The sequence below is a fragment of the Acartia tonsa genome, chromosome 13 (genome assembly GCF_053477335.1).
Source record: "Acartia tonsa isolate MP-2025a chromosome 13, ASM5347733v1, whole genome shotgun sequence".
NCBI lineage: Eukaryota > Metazoa > Arthropoda > Copepoda > Calanoida > Acartiidae > Acartia > Acartia tonsa.
The window spans coordinates 27,665,166-27,685,037 of NC_137272.1; the positions used below are offsets into that span (position 1 = coordinate 27,665,166).

The 19,872-nt window shown below is 34.1% G+C and overlaps 2 protein-coding genes across 2 annotated transcripts in view; both read right to left on the reverse strand.

Annotated features, from left to right (window-relative positions):
* LOC145335529 (uncharacterized) overlaps window positions 1-3,557 on the reverse strand; it is a 5,200-nt gene extending 1,643 nt beyond the window's left edge. The window contains exons 1-6 of the mRNA XM_080181324.1: window positions 3,405-3,557; window positions 2,880-2,954; window positions 2,502-2,672; window positions 1,486-1,543; window positions 869-1,012; window positions 283-368 (exon numbers count right to left, since the gene is read on the reverse strand). Of these exons, the coding sequence (XP_080037450.1) occupies window positions 283-368; window positions 869-1,012; window positions 1,486-1,543; window positions 2,502-2,672; window positions 2,880-2,954; window positions 3,405-3,508 (638 nt within the window). The 5' untranslated portion in view covers window positions 3,509-3,557. The remainder of the gene's footprint in view (window positions 1-282; window positions 369-868; window positions 1,013-1,485; window positions 1,544-2,501; window positions 2,673-2,879; window positions 2,955-3,404) is intronic.
* On the reverse strand, window positions 3,551-17,324 carry LOC145303673 (uncharacterized). Its single transcript, XM_080145279.1, has 9 exons — window positions 17,168-17,324; window positions 16,627-16,724; window positions 16,127-16,280; window positions 15,721-15,920; window positions 15,272-15,356; window positions 14,824-14,905; window positions 6,536-6,615; window positions 6,106-6,176; window positions 3,551-5,820 (listed from the first exon to the last, which is right to left on the reverse strand). The coding sequence occupies exons 1-9, from the start codon at window positions 17,250-17,252 to the stop codon at window positions 5,623-5,625; spliced, it is 1,053 nt and encodes a 350-aa protein (XP_080001405.1). The 5' UTR covers window positions 17,253-17,324; the 3' UTR covers window positions 3,551-5,622.
* Between the last annotated feature and the right edge of the window lie 2,548 nt (window positions 17,325-19,872).

Consider the following 19,872-nt stretch of genomic DNA (forward strand, 5'->3'; position numbering starts at 1 on the left):
TTTTATTAGGTACACCTGGGTAGTTTTCTAACGATTTAAGTCAATATTGCTTATAGAGAACCCACCTTTGATGCCAAATTTTTCATCTAAAAAACATTCTTTTCACCCTAAAAGCATTTCAACCCTTATCAAAAGAAACAAAATAAATTATCATATGTTTGCTCGTTTTTTGGCGTTAACCCTGTCAAAAAAAATACATACAAAAAAAAACATTTTCGACCAATGGTCCAATCATACTAATAAAGTTTCTTTAAAAGCTCAAGTAATTAAATGCATATATTCCTGTGGTCATCGGTGCGGCTTTTCCAGTCCTTGACTTCAAACTTGCTCAGCTTGGCTGCCAGGTACATCAGAGCTATGGCAATCACCTGGGAAATGAGTTTTAATACAATAAAATGATTTTGACATTTTTATGAAGGATGACATACGAACATTTAAAGTTGAAGAATGACAGCGCTTAAGATACATGCCCAAAAACAGGATGATTCAAATGTATGTAGCTACCTTTAAAGTTGTTATTTAATTGCAGTGATGTTATGATTACAAAATCATGCCTTATTATCTCAGAAATGATCAATTCAAATCCATATGTATTGATTCAATTAAAGAGTTTAAATAATAGGACAGTTCATTGCAGGGATCTTGAGGGATAAGACAGTAGACGATAAATTGATGTACATCCCAAAAAAGATAAACAAAATAATAATAGTGTTTGGACATTAATTTTAGTTCTGTACAATTGTAATTTACAATTCAATATCCTCTATGTGCCTGCTTTTTTGTAAGTTTCGCTTTTATGAATATCTAAATCTTTATTTTATTGATTAAATGACCATTAAGATCTAAGAAACTTAGAAAAGCTATTTACCTCGGGTTCCCATTGCAGGCAGAGTGTAGTGCATAGAGAGTCGTTGACAAAGGTCCAGGACATCTGCACCATCTTCTGCAGCTTGCTCTGGTCACCCTTCAGGCACTTAGCGTACTTCAGGATTTTAGAATACGGGTGGTCCACCTTTAAAAGTATTAGAATTCCATGAAGTTGATTTAATGAGTTGTTGAGATACTTAAGAGTAGCTTTTTAATATCATAATTTTGGCTTAGCAATAAAGATATTTAAAAGAAAAATTACATTTTACCAGACAGTTTTAGGATTCACCTCAACAGATGACAAATCTAAATCCAGTAAAAATGTCAAGTTGACACACATACATCCAACTACTTTGGCAGATAATTATCCAATTACTGCAAAGAATGACGGAAAAGTTATTTTCTAAAGCTTTTAGCCGAAGATAATTAAAATCCCATTAAGAATAGGCAGAAAAGCTAAAAAATAAGATAGTGGAACTGACAACCAGATAAGACAAACCTTTTGAGACAGTTGTTTTAGAGGTCCTTAAGGCCATACAAATATCAAGGAAGTATTGAATGAACTCTCCTTTGGTGCAATTCTGACTTCCATATTAGAAGAAAAGTTTATTTTCTAACCTGTAGATCAAATTTGATAGTTTGGAGAAGAACTCTTTCTAGTGTCATAACTTCTTCTCTAAATAAAAACATTAGATTTTAAAATGATTAATATTATTATTGATGAAGGATCAAATACTTTCTCAATTCTGGAAAGATTACCTAGTCTTAACAAAAACAGGAAAATATCTGAGAAGCGTATCATAGTAGGTACAAAGATATAACATGTGAAAATTATCTAAAATTATGATTCCTAGGGTGATTGAGCAAAATGTCTTTAAAGGGGGGGGGGGGGGGGGTTTAATGCAACCATCTCGTAATCAGTGAGCAAATGACACTTAGAATTCGAATTTCGATCTGAACTTTTGCATGAGTAATCCTTGGTAGGTCTATTTTCCCTAAATCGAACAAAAAGTTGGAAAATTAACGGCTAGCAGCTCAGCCGTTCAGCCGTTTTTTGCCTATTTTCAGGGTAAATCCATCATCAATTACGTAGGAATCGACTTTTAACATATTTTTGGTTTAATTCATGTTAAATGATAGCAATAACCAATTTTAAAACTTCTATTACCAACAGCTACCGTCTAGAACCGTTTGATAGCGTTTTGGAGTAGAAAATAGTATTATGTTGAGAGAGGTTTCGTGACTAATTTGCAGTATAAATATCAAAAAATGGCAAAATAGCTGAGCCGCCAGCCGTTAGCCATTACTTTTCCAACTTTTTGTTCGATTTAGGGAAAATAGACCTACCAAGGATTACTCATGCAAAATTATAGATGGAAATTCGAATTCTAAGTGCCATTTGCTCACTGATTACGAGATGGTTGCATTAAAAACCCCCCCCTTTAGGAAAGTTCATATTCAGCATCTTGCATTTTAAGCAATTTAACAACGGATTAAATTTTTGTTGAATTTAATTTTCAGTCGATCAATGTTTTGGTTTTTCAACAGTTAAAAGGCAATCACTTTTTTCATTTTTAGCCTGGTTTGTTAAGCTGAGCTTTTATGAATTTGTTCATCTATGTTAACTCACTTACCTCGGATCAACGCCAAAAGTAGCAAACTGATGTGAGTTGAGCAACTCTTTCACATTCTTCATTATGTCCCGGCACTTTTTCGGCGTCTCTTCCGCCTTTCCCGCCAAAAAGAGGGCACACGTGGCGGTAACATACCGCGGGAAACTTATAAAGGAGTGAAAAAGGTAGAATCTGTTGAAATATTATCCATTAATATTAAAAGCCAAGCTTTTCTAAGATAAGGTTAAGCCGCCACCACGACAGTATATAAAACGTTAGCACAAAAGAGGAAGACACAGTTGGAAGAGCTTTGAATAGTTGTCTTTCAGAAAAACTTTATATTTTATCAATATTGATAAAAACATGGAAATAAAGGAAAAAATTTTAATGGATGTTTTCCTGTGAAAATATATGGATGCAGTAGCCATTGTGTCATGACGAAGTCCCAAAGATTTGCCAAGCTCTTGAATAAACCTAAAACAAAAGAACTTACCTACAGCTTTAACAAAAATGAAAACGACCATAAGTTGCGAAGCCCAAAAATCATGGATTTACAAACGGACAAAGTAATTTAGAGAGCAAATGTTCAGTGGCCATAACAAAAAGAGAGTAAGAAAGAGAAAAATGGACATATAAGAATAAAGAATGATTTAAGATAAACAACATAAATCAGCAAAATATCTTAAAAAGCAGTCGAGAAAATAACATTTCTCACGGGCTGACGGACAAACAAAGTGAAATATTTAGTAGATTTACTACTAAAAAGAGAAGTACCTAGAATATAATCATACAATTCAATTACAATGTTTGTATTATAATGATCAATAATTTTAAAAAAAACATTTCCATACAAAAAAATGTAACACTAACAGGACAGGATGCTTTTAATCTTATCTTAATCAAGCTTTTATAGAAAAGTCCTACCTCGCCCCTTCTCTTCTGTATCTGATCTCATCCTCATAAGTAATGCCAGACTGAGTGGACGGAGAGATTTTCAACTCTTTTTTATCATAATACCAAACTGGCATCTTTTAAGAGAAAAAAATCCACGAATTTATTTTCAGAAAATCTTCTGAAATCAAAATTAATGAGTTGCATGATAGATAGATTCGTGATTTAGCTAATGATTAATAATCGATTTACATATAACAAATTAATAAAGTTACTACTATAATGTTAAAATTTGATCAATTTTCAGAATAAATTGATTTTAATCTTTTAAATCATTTTAAAGATATTTTGTCAAAAATTTGTGCTTGTAACATGATCAGAAAGTTATTTTTAATATATGATAATTATAAACTATAATAATTTGAACTATAAAAAAATGTCTGTAAAAACTATAGGTACTAAAAATAACGTTAGTTTAAAGCTGTGTTATATCTATATAGATAGTACATATTATTAAAATTGATAGTTAGAGAACGGTCGTTTAACGGGCTTAGACAATTTAAGTAGATCATTACTCTCTTTATATTAATATCAACAAATATAATTATTTCAAAATAATATAAAAGGTTTGTTTTTGTTTTAGTTAAAGATTTGATTTGTAATGAATATATTGAAAACTACATGGTAAATTCTGTTTGATATATAAAACTTCAATTTCTTTATTTTAATGTTCAATGAACTACCATTTTAAAATAATCAATAAACATAGGTTTTAATACCTAGTCAACAATTTTAAAATAGTTTTAAAGATCTAAATTTTCTATAATAACAATAAATTTGGTAACATTTATAAATAAGATTCTTTTATCATTTTTATAGAAATATGATGATAACAGCCATAAAAGCGAAGCTTACTAACTAAAAATAGATTCTTTAACCTTGCTAACCATCGGAATACTACTTTTTTTATCCCAAGTTTAAACAGATTTGAAAATTAATTTTTGGCCAAAATTAAAAAAGATCCAACTGTCTATGCTGTACTTACGTTGTGCCGTACTGCCATTTTTACCCTCGCTATAGAAAAACTTTACTTTAGATGATAACTACAAAATTAATATCATTTGTAAGACTTGCATTAATATTATGTTCAAGCAATAATGCCATTATAATTTTTAAAGTCAATTAGACGTCTTGAAATAAGCATTTTTTTATAATGAACTGATTTGATTTAAAATGCTTTAGTATATACATTTGGTTAGTTTATTAAGAAAAGTCATTCAGATCTATGGCAATACTTGAATTTATATTATGATTTAATAAATCATGAAAACTAGTATTAGTAAGTATTAAGACTACCTATAGTATGTGTGATCTGGTTTATTTTTTAACTATTGGCTACGCCCCTAAAGGCCCTTTTGGGGCACTTGAGTTTTGGGGGAGAATGAATTCAACTCCCCCATTTTCAATTTCAGTTTCAAAAAGAAAAAGAAGTTATAAACCTTTCTAGGATGATAGGATCTATGAGAACCTATATAGTAAAGAAGAACCATTTAGGTTCAGAGGTTAGCGAAATCCTTCTATACAAACAGACACACATACAGACTAACTCGCAGGCACCCTGTTACTTTTATACAAGAATGAAGGGTAAAAATGAAATGCTCCATTTATATGTAACAATTTTCAACAAATATAAAAACATCCAAGATAAACAACGAGTAATAGAAGCTTAAAAATAAAAAATAAATTTGCATCTAAAAGTTTATATTGTGAGCCAGAAATGAATAAAATATCTGAAAAATTTTATTGAATTTGTGACTGAAAAATCGATAATTGTTTCTGAAGGAAACATTTTGTTTGTACGAAATATTTTTATACTTTGATAAAAGCGTAGCTATAATAAACTTAAACATTGTATTTCTTTTCAAATTAAGCTATAATGCCTTTTTTTATATTATTTTCATTTGAAATTTTCTTTAAATAGTTTACAAAATCATTCTACTCATGGGGTCAAAGAATAATGCGCAGCTACTCTTCAAACGGAGTTGTCCGTCCATAGGTATATATTATAGTTGCTAAAGATTTTGAAAACTTTCTATTCCTTCATAGAAATAATAAACTATTCTATTTTCTGTACAATTAAAAATTAAATGGAAGATAATATGTAATTACTGCATCCTGAAGGACATGATATTAAATTTTTCATATTAATGATTTTTTATACCATCTTCAAGTAATGTCCAAAAATTTGTGGTCAGAATGAATATCCCTGCGACGACTGATTATGTGTATTATTATACTTTTGACAATAGTTCTTATGGCCGAGATAAAGTTTTCTCGCGTGCAACTTCTTGCCGCATATCTCGCAGGTGTATCTCTCATGACTGGGGTAGTGTTGGCACTCCAGGTGGTCCTGGGCCGCGTAGCGGTCCCGCACCCGCCGCGAACAAACCTAGAAAAATAATATTTTTTTTGGTAGGTAATATTTAAGATTGAGTTTTTACTAAGGTTTTTTAAATGGCATGCTATCACTTCCGCCCAATGAAAATAATCTAGGTAGGCTGACTTTTACCTTGAAAACCCCCTTGTTTTTTTTTGGGGGGGGGGGGGGTTGTATGACAATTTTAGTAAATAATGGACTAATTACTAAAAAAATGGTATAAATACAATCACACAATAAATATGATCGGACATATGACAAGATTAATAACATGCAAAACTTGGAAACTCAACATACCTGACAAATATAACCGCTGCCAGTTTCTGCTTTCTTTAAATATATATTCGCCAATTCTTCTATACTCATTCCTTTAAATATAAATACCAAGTCAAATAATAAATATGGCAGGTATTATCAATATAACGTTAAATATAACATTTTTCATTACAAATCCATTAGTTTAGTTTATTTCAAGCCATAAAAATCATTTGTATATTTTTCGAATGTCTTGAAACGAAGAAGTGACATTTAGTTTCGTAGCTTTCTAGGATGTACGACCTTCACCTAGTTTATTAGTAGCTACGCTACTTACAACCAAGGACGTCCAATCTTTTTTCAGGTGGGATTTTAAGGTTTGTTAATTTTTGTGGGGGGAGGTTCCTAATTTAATGTATTTTTAAAAATTTTGTGGGGGAAAAATTCGGATTTTCAAACTTTGATATCTTACCTTTACTATCTAAAGGAACTGAATTAAAAATGCCAGAAAAATTTTGAGGATCATCTGATCCACTCATCCGCTGTCCACCACTTCAAATTTCCCAGATTTTCTCCTTGGAATAATTTATACATTGTGCAACTCAAACTGTATTTTAATTGTACTGACTTTGTCTGGAAAATGTTACGCCTGTTTAAGAGACTCCATACATACATAGTGACGGTACATACTGTTAGAGTATTCCTGTTGCAGGTTCGAGGCCAGGACCGGCAAGCTTCTACCCATTCACCACTATCGTTTTATTATATTTATCTATTGCTGATTTGATATTATGTTTATCATGTTATGTTTGTGCTATTATTGATTATGATCATATATACCTAAATGCCAATAAAACAAGATCATGTCATTTGTAGTTATTCAATGCATATTATCTTTTACAGATGAGGTTTTAGTTTAGTATTAAGAATGTGTATTTATGTTTCAGTATAATAGCAATGCATAATAAGAATGGCGGAAAAGTTCGGTGTCGTTGATATATGATTTACCAAATAGGCTAGTTCCCAAAATAGCCGGTTTTTAATTAACAAATAGTAGCAGCAGCAGTTATTTTTTTAAAAAGATCTACGGCAACCATATAAAAAACACACCACTTTATCTGCTATCTTACTTTTCAATTTTAGACCCGTAGAGGTTCGGTGATTATTATATTGTTTTCAAACTGCATTGCTATCATACAAGTGAAACAATTATTAGGCCCGTAGTTAGGCCGGTGAAATAAAAATGGAAATCCTTTATATATTAGGCCCGTAGATAGGCCAGTGAATTATCAAATGATAATATAGTCTTTACAATTCTTTTCTTTCCAAAAGAAAACTGTTAACCAATCTTAGTTATACTTATAATGTCTTAATGGGAAGGACGAAGCCACGTCACATTAAAGACAAAGAAAACAACCGCATTTCCACACATGATTGCTTAGACAAAAATAAAAGGAAAAAGGTTGTAAAAAGCAGCAAGAGGCTAAGTAATTTCCAAAACACTGAAACCTCATCTAATTCTCCAAAAATGACTGAAGTAAAAATTACTCAGGAAGCACCCAAACTTTCTGATTATTCTCTCTATTCAGATTACAAAGATAATGTAACATTATGGAACATTATCACCGACATTCCAAAATCAAAAAGAGGAGCTTTACTCCTGATTGGGATTAAAAACACCCACGAAAGCTTCGGTGATAATATACAGCGTCAACTTTTTCAAAAACATCGTCCGGAAACGATAGCGACAGCGGAAAACGGCGTCAACTTAATTCTTAAATTTTTAGACACACACATAGGTAAACCGTCGAAATCGCTAAAATTCCAATGTCTCCGTGATATTGTTGACTACCGCCAAAAACAAGGACAAGAATTTGCAAAATATGCAAAACATTTCGAGTACTTGGTAGCTAAGGCAGAAAATGCAGGTTTAACCACACTATCCACAGATATAAAGGTGGGATTTCTCATGAATAACGCCAATCTTACGGCGCAACAAATAGAGTTATTAAACTCGGTAGTTGACCTTTCCAATGATGATAAACTTTATGAGAACGTAAAATCAAAAATGTTCGATATGCTTACCAACGTTTTTGGCCTAAAGAATGAGGAAAACTCGGAACCTTTATCAGATGCCTTCATGGCACAACATGAAGAGGCATTCGCGGCTTGGACTAAACGAAAAAGTTTCCAAAAGGGCAAACAAGGAAATAATTACCAAAACTCGCAGGGTAATTTCAAAAATACTCAAGGGGGATATAACCAAAATTACAAGGGTAATAATAACTTTTCTCAAAATCAAGGGGGCAATAATTTTTCTCAAAATCAAGGAGGGCCTATAAATTCTAAAGACGCAATGGGACGCATTTTACAATGCAGGAATTGCATGTCAATAAGACATTTACAAAGAGAATGCCCATACAACCCAAAAAATCTAAATGCTAACAGGTACCAGAAGACGAACAGACAAGCATTTGTGATAGAAGGCGAAAATTCAGGCACGGAAGACGACATTCCAGATCACATACTAAAAGAGATAGAAGCGGAAAGGGAGGCTGATAATGATACAGAAAAACACATTTTTTTCACAACGGATGAAAATGAATTATCCAAATTCACGGCGGAAGCATTAAATGCATCTGCGCTAGATACATGCTGTTCTAGCAGTGTGACAGGTATGAAATGGCTAAAGATATACATGCAAGCTATTCCAAAGCATTTGAAACACCTACTCTCAGGACCACACAAAAGTAAAACTTCATTTACTTTCGGCAACCAACAGTCACTAAAATCACAAGGAATATACAAAATTCCAGTAATCATTGCCAATGAGATACATGAACTCTCTATTGACGTAATAGATAGCGATATTCCGCTACTTTTATCAAAACACCACATGAAGGAGCTTGGCATAGCAATCAACCTTATAAATGACACAGCCATAGCCAATGGAAAACCAATAAAACTACACACCACAAGTGCAGGACATTATATAATAAATCTGCTAGGTCAAGACGACGATGAAGACTCAATGGTTATGGAACATGTGATGTTAATTGACTTAGAGAAAGCTTCCATAAGAGAACAGTACAAGATGCTCACAAAACTGCACAAACAATTTGGGCATGGAAGCAAAGAAAAATTTGTTGATCTCCTCAAAGGTGCAGAAAAATGGCATGATCACTTTGATGAAATGATTGACAAGATTATTGATGGATGTGAGGGATGTATTATGAAAAAGAAACTTCCAGACAGACCCTCAGTGGCATACCCACTTGCCAATGACTTTAATCAATGCGTAGCAATGGACCTAAAAATCATGAAAGGAACTCCAATCCTTTACATGGTGGACTATTTCACAAGATATACAGTCGGTACTGTCTTGAAATCTAAGACACCTGATGAAGTAGTAAAGGCCTTTATGACACACTGGGTCAGATACTTCCAAAAACCAAAGAAAATCCTCACAGACAACGGTTCTGAATTCACAGGTTCAGTAATGATGGAAGCTATGAGCAAGCTGGACATCAAAGTTCTTACTACGGCTGCATACAGTCCCCATAGCAATGGGATATGTGAAAAAGTACACGGTTTAGCAGATGGCATTGTGGTAAGAGTACAAGCAGATAATCCTGAAATCGATTTAGAGACTGCAGTAAGCTGGGCCTGTGCGGCAAAGAATTCTCTATCTACAGTACACGGTTTTTCACCATTTCAACTAGTATTTGGAAGACAACCCAACCTTCCAAACATTATTGATGAACCACCAAACGTGCTAGAGACTAAAAGTCACAGCAAAGCTTTAGAGGATCAACTGAAAGCTCTACATGAATGCAGAACTGCCTTCATGAAATCTCAAAATTGTGAGAAGCTGAAGAGAGCCCTGAGAACAAAAATGCGAACGGCACAACATGTATACAACCCTGGAGATTATGTATACTACAGAAGACAAATAGATGACAGATGGCTAGGGCCAGGAAAGGTTGTATACCAAGATGGTAAAGTGATTTGCGTAAGACATGGTAAATACTTTGGACAAGTACATGCTAACAGGCTACATCCAGTCAAACCAGAACTTGCTGCTAAAATAAAAGCAGAAGTAGGGGAAACTGTTGAAACAACAGAAAAGGAGAAGCCAAGGAAGGAAAAGACAGACAAGACAAATGAAGCTACGACAAAGAGCAGCAGTGAAATTTCACAATATGATCTTCAACAAATTGAAGATGAAATCTCCAACACAGAGGAGATCCAAAACACAGAAGAAACTGAAGACAACACCCAAGAAAGTGTACCTTCAGAACAACAGAACAAGAAATCTGGCAGACCGGCCAAGAAAAGCATTTCCCAAAAATCAAAGGTTATTCTTTTTAAAAAGGCGGAGAAAGTTCAAATAAAATTGGATGGAACTTGGCACAATGCTACAGTTACAAGCAGTTGCAAGAGAACAGGAAAATACCCAAACTGGTACAACTTCAGTCTTGAGAATGGTGAAGTGCTAAGTGATGATGTTGAAAACTTAGAGATTAGAAAAATAGAGGAAGCAAGAGTGGAGAGGAGAGAAAGAGAGGACAATTCGGATAAAAACCTACCAGAAGAAGTACTGGCAACTCTAGTAGCAAAAGAAGAAACAAACACTCCTGAAGCATTAGAAGCCAAACAAAAAGAACTGGATAAATTACAACACTTTGATACTTATGACATCATTGAGGATGAAGGACAAGAATATATAACCACATTATGGGTAATCACAATGAAAGGAGAGGAGGTAAGAGCAAGACTAACGGCAAAGGGTTTTCAAGAAATCCATGATGTACCTAAAGAGTCTCCAACTATGCATAAACACACTCTCAGAATCATACTAGCTATCGCTGCCACAAGAGGATGGCAAATTAGTGCTAGCGATGTGAAATCAGCATTTCTTCAAGGGAATGAACTAGACAGAATTGTACTGGTAAAACCTCCCAAGGAAGCAGAATTGACAAAGAAGCTCTGGAGACTGAAGAAGTGTCTCTATGGACTAAAGGACGCCAGCAAGAAATGGTATGAAAAAGTCAAAAACAGACTGGAAAAGCTGGGATTCAAGAAGTCAGCATACGACTCAGGATTTTTCTACTTTCTAAATGAGAAAGGAGAGCTAGAAGGAGTAATTGGTCTTCATGTAGATGATTTCATACATTGTGGCACGGAATTTTTTAACAGAGAAATTCTGCCAAAAGTGTTAGAAGTTTTCCAAATGGGTAAGTCTGAAAGTGAATCCTTCATGTACACGGGATTTATGCTCAAGCAAACCAAGGAGGGAATAACTCTTGATCAGGAGAAATATGTAGAAGGCGTGAGAATACCACAAATAGAAGCTAAAAGGTTAAGCCAAGTGAATGAGGACATGACTAAAGAAGAACTTACACTTCTTAGGCAAATGACAGGTGCCATAAACTGGACAGTCAGAGCTACAAGACCAGATCTTGCTTTTGAAATGATTGAAACTTCCACAAAAATGCAAGGAGGCAAAGTAGCTGATCTCAAAACAGCTAGAAAGACCATGATGAAGCTCAAAGAAGCAGCAAAAATAAAAATTGCAAATCTCAAGGACTTCAAGGATGTAGAAATCTGGTCTTTCACAGACGCAAGCTTTGGTAACCTGAACAATGGTGTAGACAGTGCCCAGGGATACATCATGTTCCTGGTCAATACCCAAAGAGGTGACTGCGCTCCAGTTGAATGGAGGTCAAACAAGATTCAAAGAGTCACAAATTCCACACTTGCAGCTGAAACAATGAGTATGACCACCGGCATAGACGCATCAATAGCCACAAGATGGTTTCTACGTGAAATTCTAGGGAATAAATACGAATTCCCAATCATTGCCATTGTTGACAACAAAGATGCATATGAAGCAGCACATAACTCAACAGATGTGGGGGAAAGAAGATTGAGGCGAGAAATAGGAATGGTCAAACAGTGGTTGAAAGAAGGAGAAATCAAGAAGCTAGTGTGGGTTCCAGGAGAGCTGCAAGCCGCAGACATACTCACAAAAAAAAGGTATAAACCCCACCAAACTCATGATGATCTTACAGTCTGGAAAAATGGGATCTGATTACATCAGAGCCATACAAAATTGATTTATTTCCAAACATCTTTATACAATCAAAAAAAAATTTTTTTTCCAATAAATCAATCTTACTATTTACCTAAAATTTCCTATTTTTTTTATCAAATAAAAAATCCATTAGTTCTTTATTATTTTTTTTTTTTCACGATCTAAAATAAATTTTCAAAAAAGAGAAAAGAAAATCACATTTTACTTCCTAAACACTTTAAGTTCTAATAATACAACCAAATTATTACGAAGACGACTTTAACCAAGGCAAAAGTTACGTTGTAACTACAATTTCAACGGAAGTAATCTAATTAAAATAAGTTTTTTCCAACTACTACGCAACGTTCACAAAAAGCGCAATACGCGGCATTTTTATTAAGCGGAAATTCTTTCTTCAACCAATTGCGGAACCATAAAGACGTGTAAGATATTTATTGGACAATTTTTTATTGAAAAAAGTTACTTATTATGTGTATTCGAAGAGGAAAATTATCAGTTTCTGCTTTGTTTTGCAGCTATAAACCTCCGGATTTTTACAAAAAGCATCTGTTGTCCTCAAGGTAAAGAATTTTCTAAAAATTCATAATTTACAACTACATAATTTGTTTTCAGAATATTATCTAAAGTATCTTAACATGACTCGTACATATTGCATTATATCCATATATTTTTTTTCCCAAACAACATCTAACATTTTCAAATGTTAACTTACTAAAAAAAGAAACCTTCATTTCCCATGTTTCCAACTTATTATACATTTACAATTTGTTTTTTAAGCTAAAGTAATTTTATTTATAATGTTTCGTATAAACGACGCTGCGAAATTAATTAAATTAATTAATGTTTTCACAACAACACTCATTTTTTTTTCAAATTTACCAAACTCTGTATTTTCGCTTTTTTTGTCTATTTTTTTTTTCAAAGAAAATAAAACCATTTCCAATTTTTCAGCATGGCTGACAGGCACGATAGTGGGAACATGACCTCAGAGGAGGACTGGGATCAACAGCCGCCAGCGAAGGAACAGGAGACTGGCCCCATCCACATCCATTACGCGGATTTCGAGATAGAGACTCTCGCTGGAGCCAAGGTTAAGTACCTAGTGCTGAAGGAGAAAACTCTCCAAGAGTTTGGAGAGATGTTGTTATCCAGCATGGAGAGGGAGCAAAGACAACTGCTCATAACGGTGGATGTGTTAACGGCGTTTATATACGATGAGAGCTTTGAGGACATCGCCTCCGTAATCAAGGCTGTGACTGAGGCCGCCATGGAGTCGTCCCGCCACAGGGTGACATGGAGCACGTTACGTTTCGCTCCAGATGCGGAAAGATACTGGAGTGACATTGGGGATCTTAACAGCTGGATTCGCAGGTACACGGCTCAGACAGGAGAACAAAACATGGCGTTACATAAGGTGTACCTCCGTCCAAAAGGTAACCAGCTGTACACCTACGCCGAAATGTACGAGGAATGGTGGCGTAAATCATCCCTTGGGATCAGTCCAAGTGGGGCAGCTGCTTTTGTCAACGCCACCTGGGTGGAGAAGCACCACGCAAATGGCTTCCAGAGCCCGAGGATGCCCAGAGAGCCGCGGACAGATGTGCTGGCCATCCCCTGCCCCCTCGGCATGACGAGCGAGTACGTGGACGACGAGAGAATCCTATCCATGCTAAAGAGCAGAGGACTCTTTCGTGGGCGCCAGTCAAGAAGCGCGTCAAGGAGATCCACAACAAGGAGAGGCAGCCACCGTACACACAGCAGGGAACGGGCAGACAGCTGTGTCAGTGGCGCAAGACCCCGCGGAGCCAGGACACCGGACTCGGTGTCGGCACTGGAGCGATTGCTCAACAGAGTCGCCAGGATGCCCAGGAAGAGTGACCCCCACAGCACTGAGAGAAAAACAGCCAAGGTAACCTCCAGGATCGCAGAACTGTACAGGGGAAAGTGTACAGAACTCACGAAGGTACAATTAGAGTCCGAGAGTCTTCGTCTTGAGCTCGAGTTGTGCAAGGAGGCTCGCGACTTTAAGATGGAAGCAGAGATCACAAAGTTACAGGACGAGAATCGTCAACTGCGGGAGGCTCAAGTAAGATTGGATCGGCTAGCTGATAAGCTCACGGACATCAAAGAAGATTTGCGTCACGAGAACTCCAAGCTCCTAGACGAGATCCAGATGATGAAGATGACCAAGCGTGAGAGGCGTGCCCACAAGAAAAACAGTGGTAAGAAATAGGGAGTAGTGTTAGAGTATTCCTGTTGCAGGTTCGAGGCCAGGACCGGCAAGCTTCTACCCATTCACCACTATCGTTTTATTATATTTATCTATTGCTGATTTGATATTATGTTTATCATGTTATGTTTGTGCTATTATTGATTATGATCATATATACCTAAATGCCAATAAAACAAGATCATGTCATTTGTAGTTATTCAATGCATATTATCTTTTACAGATGAGGTTTTAGTTTAGTATTAAGAATGTGTATTTATGTTTCAGTATAATAGCAATGCATAATAAGAATGGCGGAAAAGTTCGGTGTCGTTGATATATGATTTACCAAATAGGCTAGTTCCCAAAATAGCCGGTTTTTACTCTATTAACACATACAGCATAAATGCAAAGCTAACACCTTTAATGATATTATTAATAAGGAAAAAATTGCCTAAAATTTTCTAAATTTTCATCGTTTTCTTCTCGTATGGATATGTCAGCTTCTAGCATCCCACCGAGAACTGTGTCACAATCTAAAATATATATAAAAATTAGGCGGTTTCCCCAAAAAGCATAGTCGAGCACAGACAAAACAATTGAAAATGATGCAGGAGGGGCATTTTGTTTGTTTAATACTTTAGATCTGGCTAGGTTAGGTTTTATTGGGTACTGGGTAACCCTGCATGCAGGGCAGGTTGATCCCGAAGAGTTAGGGCAACCAGCAGGGGTTAGATTACGGTATAAGAGATAAAAAATACCCCCAACCCCATAATTTTATTTTAATACATTAAAAGGGAGGGGGAGTTCAGTGCTCGATAGGCGGAGATTTTTTCATTAATATAAAAAGGGGGAGGTATATTTATCATGATTTGTGTTATCCTTGTAAACCATATACTTACCAACGACTATATTTGATCCATCATCACTTTTTGCATTACTTTTGCTGTCAGGTTCACATTTTATTTGAGATATCTCTTCAGATTCCTGAAAATATGAGAAGATTGTTAGAAAGAATGGTCGAATAATTTTCAAACCTATTACTTCAAAAAAAGTTTTTATATCCACTTTTGATATGGCTGGCTAAATACCTATTTTGTCCTACAAATTTTGTGCGATTATTTTTCTGTTTCGTAGATATATGAAATGATGATTCCTGTTACTAATATTAGACTAATAAATTTTAAACGATTGCAGAGTAGTACTTCTAAATAAAGCAAACAAATTTTTTATCAAACTACAAGTAATCATATCTTTTTGTTCAGTTTTTATCATCTATATGTATCGTTTCTTTAATATTTTTTAGAGCTTTGCTTTTTAAATGGTTAAACTTCTTGTAATTGTATAATACCTTATGTATATTTTCTTGGTTGTCCTTTTTCCCTCTGCCAAAACCGCCACGACGGCGTTTAGTGGGCGGGTCCAGAGATTTATCAGTTGGCGAGGGGCGGAGCTTAGCTACGTTCGTTGTTTCAGTGGTCGTGTCCTGAGGAGCTGGGGTAGAGGTTTTGGTACGGTTGGGTGAACAGGCAGGGGCACTTGAGGTTAAACCTGTAAGTAAAACAATTTGGTAATATTTACTATTAAGAAAATACAAATTTCAATAATATTGTTTTGTTGACTCGAGGAAGAAAACAAATGTTATGCTATGAGCTCAACACCCTTTAAATATGTCATGAGAATCTTGGCAAAAAACCCTAAAATGGTACTTATGCCTAATACTTAAAGTAAATGAATCAAGAAGGTGGTTTATCTACCTTTTATTTTCAGATCTTCAGCGACGTCCAGAAAAGAGTTGAGATCATCCTGTGGCAGACTGACTTCCCCATTGTACATAAAGGTCAGAATTGACTGCAGGTCCGAGAATCTGACTCCTTTCATGTACAGTAGAGGGTGCTGGTGAGGGTGGTTCTATATATTGATTATTATAGGCTTTGTTTATTGTTTAAGTGTTAGTTTAAATTGGAAAATCTTTGTTTTTGTTGTATTTAATATTATTTCCATGTAAAGGATTGAAATAAAATCTTGTACGTGGAGGAATGTTTTTTTTTGTATAAGCATTGGTTCCTGATATTTGAGGAGTGATTAAATTTCGGATTTCAGACCAATAATCTTAACAGAAATGTTATTTTAAGTAACAGGATGTTACTATGATCTATGTATGCTTGTTCTTTGTATTTAAGATTATAGAGTAAACTAGATGAGACATATGAATAAAAATAACAACAAAACTTAAATTATTTAACAAAGCTCATTCCTGGAGTATCTTATAGAACTCAGAACTACAAGCACTTAAGACTACTTTGTGTGCTTGTAGTTCACTCCCCTCACATACCAGCGACACGTCCAGAAAATCTTTGAAATTTTGACATTAGTTTTATATACCATACATGTTGAGCAAACCATGGGCAACTAAGCTTGTAAAAACGTTTTAAACCATGGCCTATTGCGTTGCGTATATTTATTTCGGTGGGAATCAGAATCAGATAATTGTGTATTTTTATCTAATGGCTACATAATTAACTCAGATTTATTTACTCAAAGAGATACTCTAATTTGACCTAACATGCACAAAACCCCCCTAGAACTAACCTTCTAATCCACAATAAGCCTAAGTTGTGAATTTTAAAAATGAGGTAAAGTGGAAATTTTTTGTTATTATATCATCAAAACGGTCACTCAAAAGCATTCTAGAAAAATAAAAATGAAGTTTAAATCTTCTGTAGAACCATGTATAAAACAAATTAAGGTATTATTAAATTTAGGGTTGATTTTTGGTTTATAAACTAATGCGAAACCTTTAGCATTGTAAATGTCTCTAAAGCCATGACTTATATTGGTCTCAAAGTCATGCCATTTGAGACAGAAAGATTCTGTCCCCATCTTCAAATACAGCCAATAAGAAATTGTGAATCAGCTTTCTGAAAAAGAGTATTATATAAATATAAAAACAAATTGGAGGGAAGCATAATACAATGGAAATGAAATTGGATTGTTTTAGGACGAACATATCCTTAAACGATGGTTCAATTGTAAATTCCTTAAGTTTCTTTTTATCTTTTTAAGTTCCTGTTAATCTAGAAAATCGATTGTAGTTATTTTTAGAATAAAGCTTTTCTTCTATAATTAGGGACTACCCGTCTGTTTGAGCCTAACTGATACCTAGCGTGTAATATAGAAATGGTTAAAATCGTTGAATGTGTACTGTTACTTTTGATCGTTAATATGATAAGTAGTGATGGGAATCCGGATCCGGAATCCGAATCCGGAATCCGGAATCCGCCTAATTTTCGGCCAATTTTGGAATCCGAATCCGGATCCGGAATCCGTTTTTTATAGCGGATTCCGGATTCTAAATTGGTAGGCTAAAGGGATAGTTCTATGAAGTGTATTTAAAGAGTTAAGGTACTTAGAGTAGTGAACTTTTATATGTCTTAGTAGAATATATTAGGCATTGGATAGATATGATTATATGTTAAAGAATTTTTAACATTGACCAGACCAAACTTTTTTTATTTGACAATATCGAAAAAAGTTAAAGAGATTTGCCACATAAATTACATGAGAATGATCTATTTTTTTCCAAATATGTATAGCCAAAACACCAATTTTAGATAATCTTTTTCCACATATTTCACAAGAGTTATAAAAAAATTGAACAGGGGTTCCCCTTGGGACAAGTTACTTAAAAAACATAAAAAATAACGTCCGGATCACTATAGGACAGGTTTTCTATAGATTCTTTTAAAAAAAAATAAAGAAAGCCGTCCGGTTTACTTACAATATACACATTATCTCACGCGGAAATACCAACTAACCATACAACATATATATAATATATATATATATATAAAAAGACCATTCTCATGTAATTTATGTTGCAAATCACTAACTCTTTTAGATATTGTCAAATAAAAAAAGTTTGGTCAGGTCAATGTTAAAATTCTTTATCACAATCATATCTATCAAATGCCTAATATATTCTACTAAGACATATAAAAAGATCACTACTCTAAGTACCATACTGAATATTTTATTAGTCATTCTTTGTTGTTATGTGTATTTTGTTGTATAAAAAGTTTAAAGTTCTATTAACTAGTAAATGCTATCTAAAGTTGTATTTATGACAAAAAAGTTTTTGCCATATATAACACGCAACGAAGTTGAAAATAAAAATGAAAAACTCATTTTTTAAGGAAAATCCCTGGTAAAATCTCTTAATTTTAATCAATAACTTTATATGCACTACTACGTTATTTAAAATAGAAAAAACTTACAGTTCACTATTTTTTTTTTAAATGCACTTCGTGAAACTATCCCTTTAATTTAAATAGGTTAGAAAATACCAAGCAAATTTTTAGGACATACGTAGCACTTAAATTTATAATTTTACTAATGTGATGTAAATGTTTTAGTTATGCTGGAAGTCAACACTTTAAACAAATCAAGGCTTCAACCAAGTAACATAGTGATAAATAAACGAAAAAAGCTATCCCTCTGTGACGGACGGCCTTTTAAAATACTGCTAGAATCCGGAATCCGAATCCGGAATCCGCCAAAAATAAGAATCCGGAATCCGCAAGAATCCGTCACTTTTTTTGACGGATTCCTTCAGAATCCGGAATCCGAATCCGGCCCAAAAATTCGACGGATTCCCATCCCTAATGATAAGATTAACTATTATTATAGCTTTAATTTCAGAAAGTTTCAATTTTAAATACACAATTTCTGTAAAAAAATATATGATATAGAAGTTCAAGTTACTATATAAATTATAATTTAAAACAAAATAAACAATACAAGATTATTATATTAAATTTAAGTTTAGGATAGCTTATTATATTTTCAAACTTTATATTCTAAATTGCTTAACAAATTTTCAATCTAAAGCCGTTCATAATCACTAAAAATACCGGTAATTAAAATCACAAAAATCACTTTTCAGACGTTTATAACTTTTTTCTCATATGATTTTTAAATAAATTCACAGTAAGAAATTGTTGAAAGCAGTTGTAGAGATACACTTTTCGTCATAATTCACGATTTTTAATATAATATGACTTTTTTCACTAAAAAGCACTTAGATTTTCGTCAAGAAAATTAAGAAATGATGATAAAATAAACACAGATGGGATGGGATGTATTCCTTCCCCTCACAACAGCTAGGTCCTAAAACAACACTGTACTTCTTAACCCAACCAAACATGCATGTTTTATGATAAATTTACTTCAAGAGCGGTTTTCATAAAAAATACATGCAATTTAAACTTCAACTTTCATACATTAATAGCATTGCCTCTAAAATCTTTCATTTGTTTATTCATCGTAGGAGATTTAAGTCACTGTAATCCAATTAGACAAAACACTCCCCTCTGACGGACTAAAATTAAGCTTTCTTGAAAAAAAAATAGGTTATATTAGCAGGGAAAAAACAACCCAGCGATTAATGACATATTTTGGTGTAAAACTGTAAAATATTTTTTTAATGTGATTTCTAAACTTA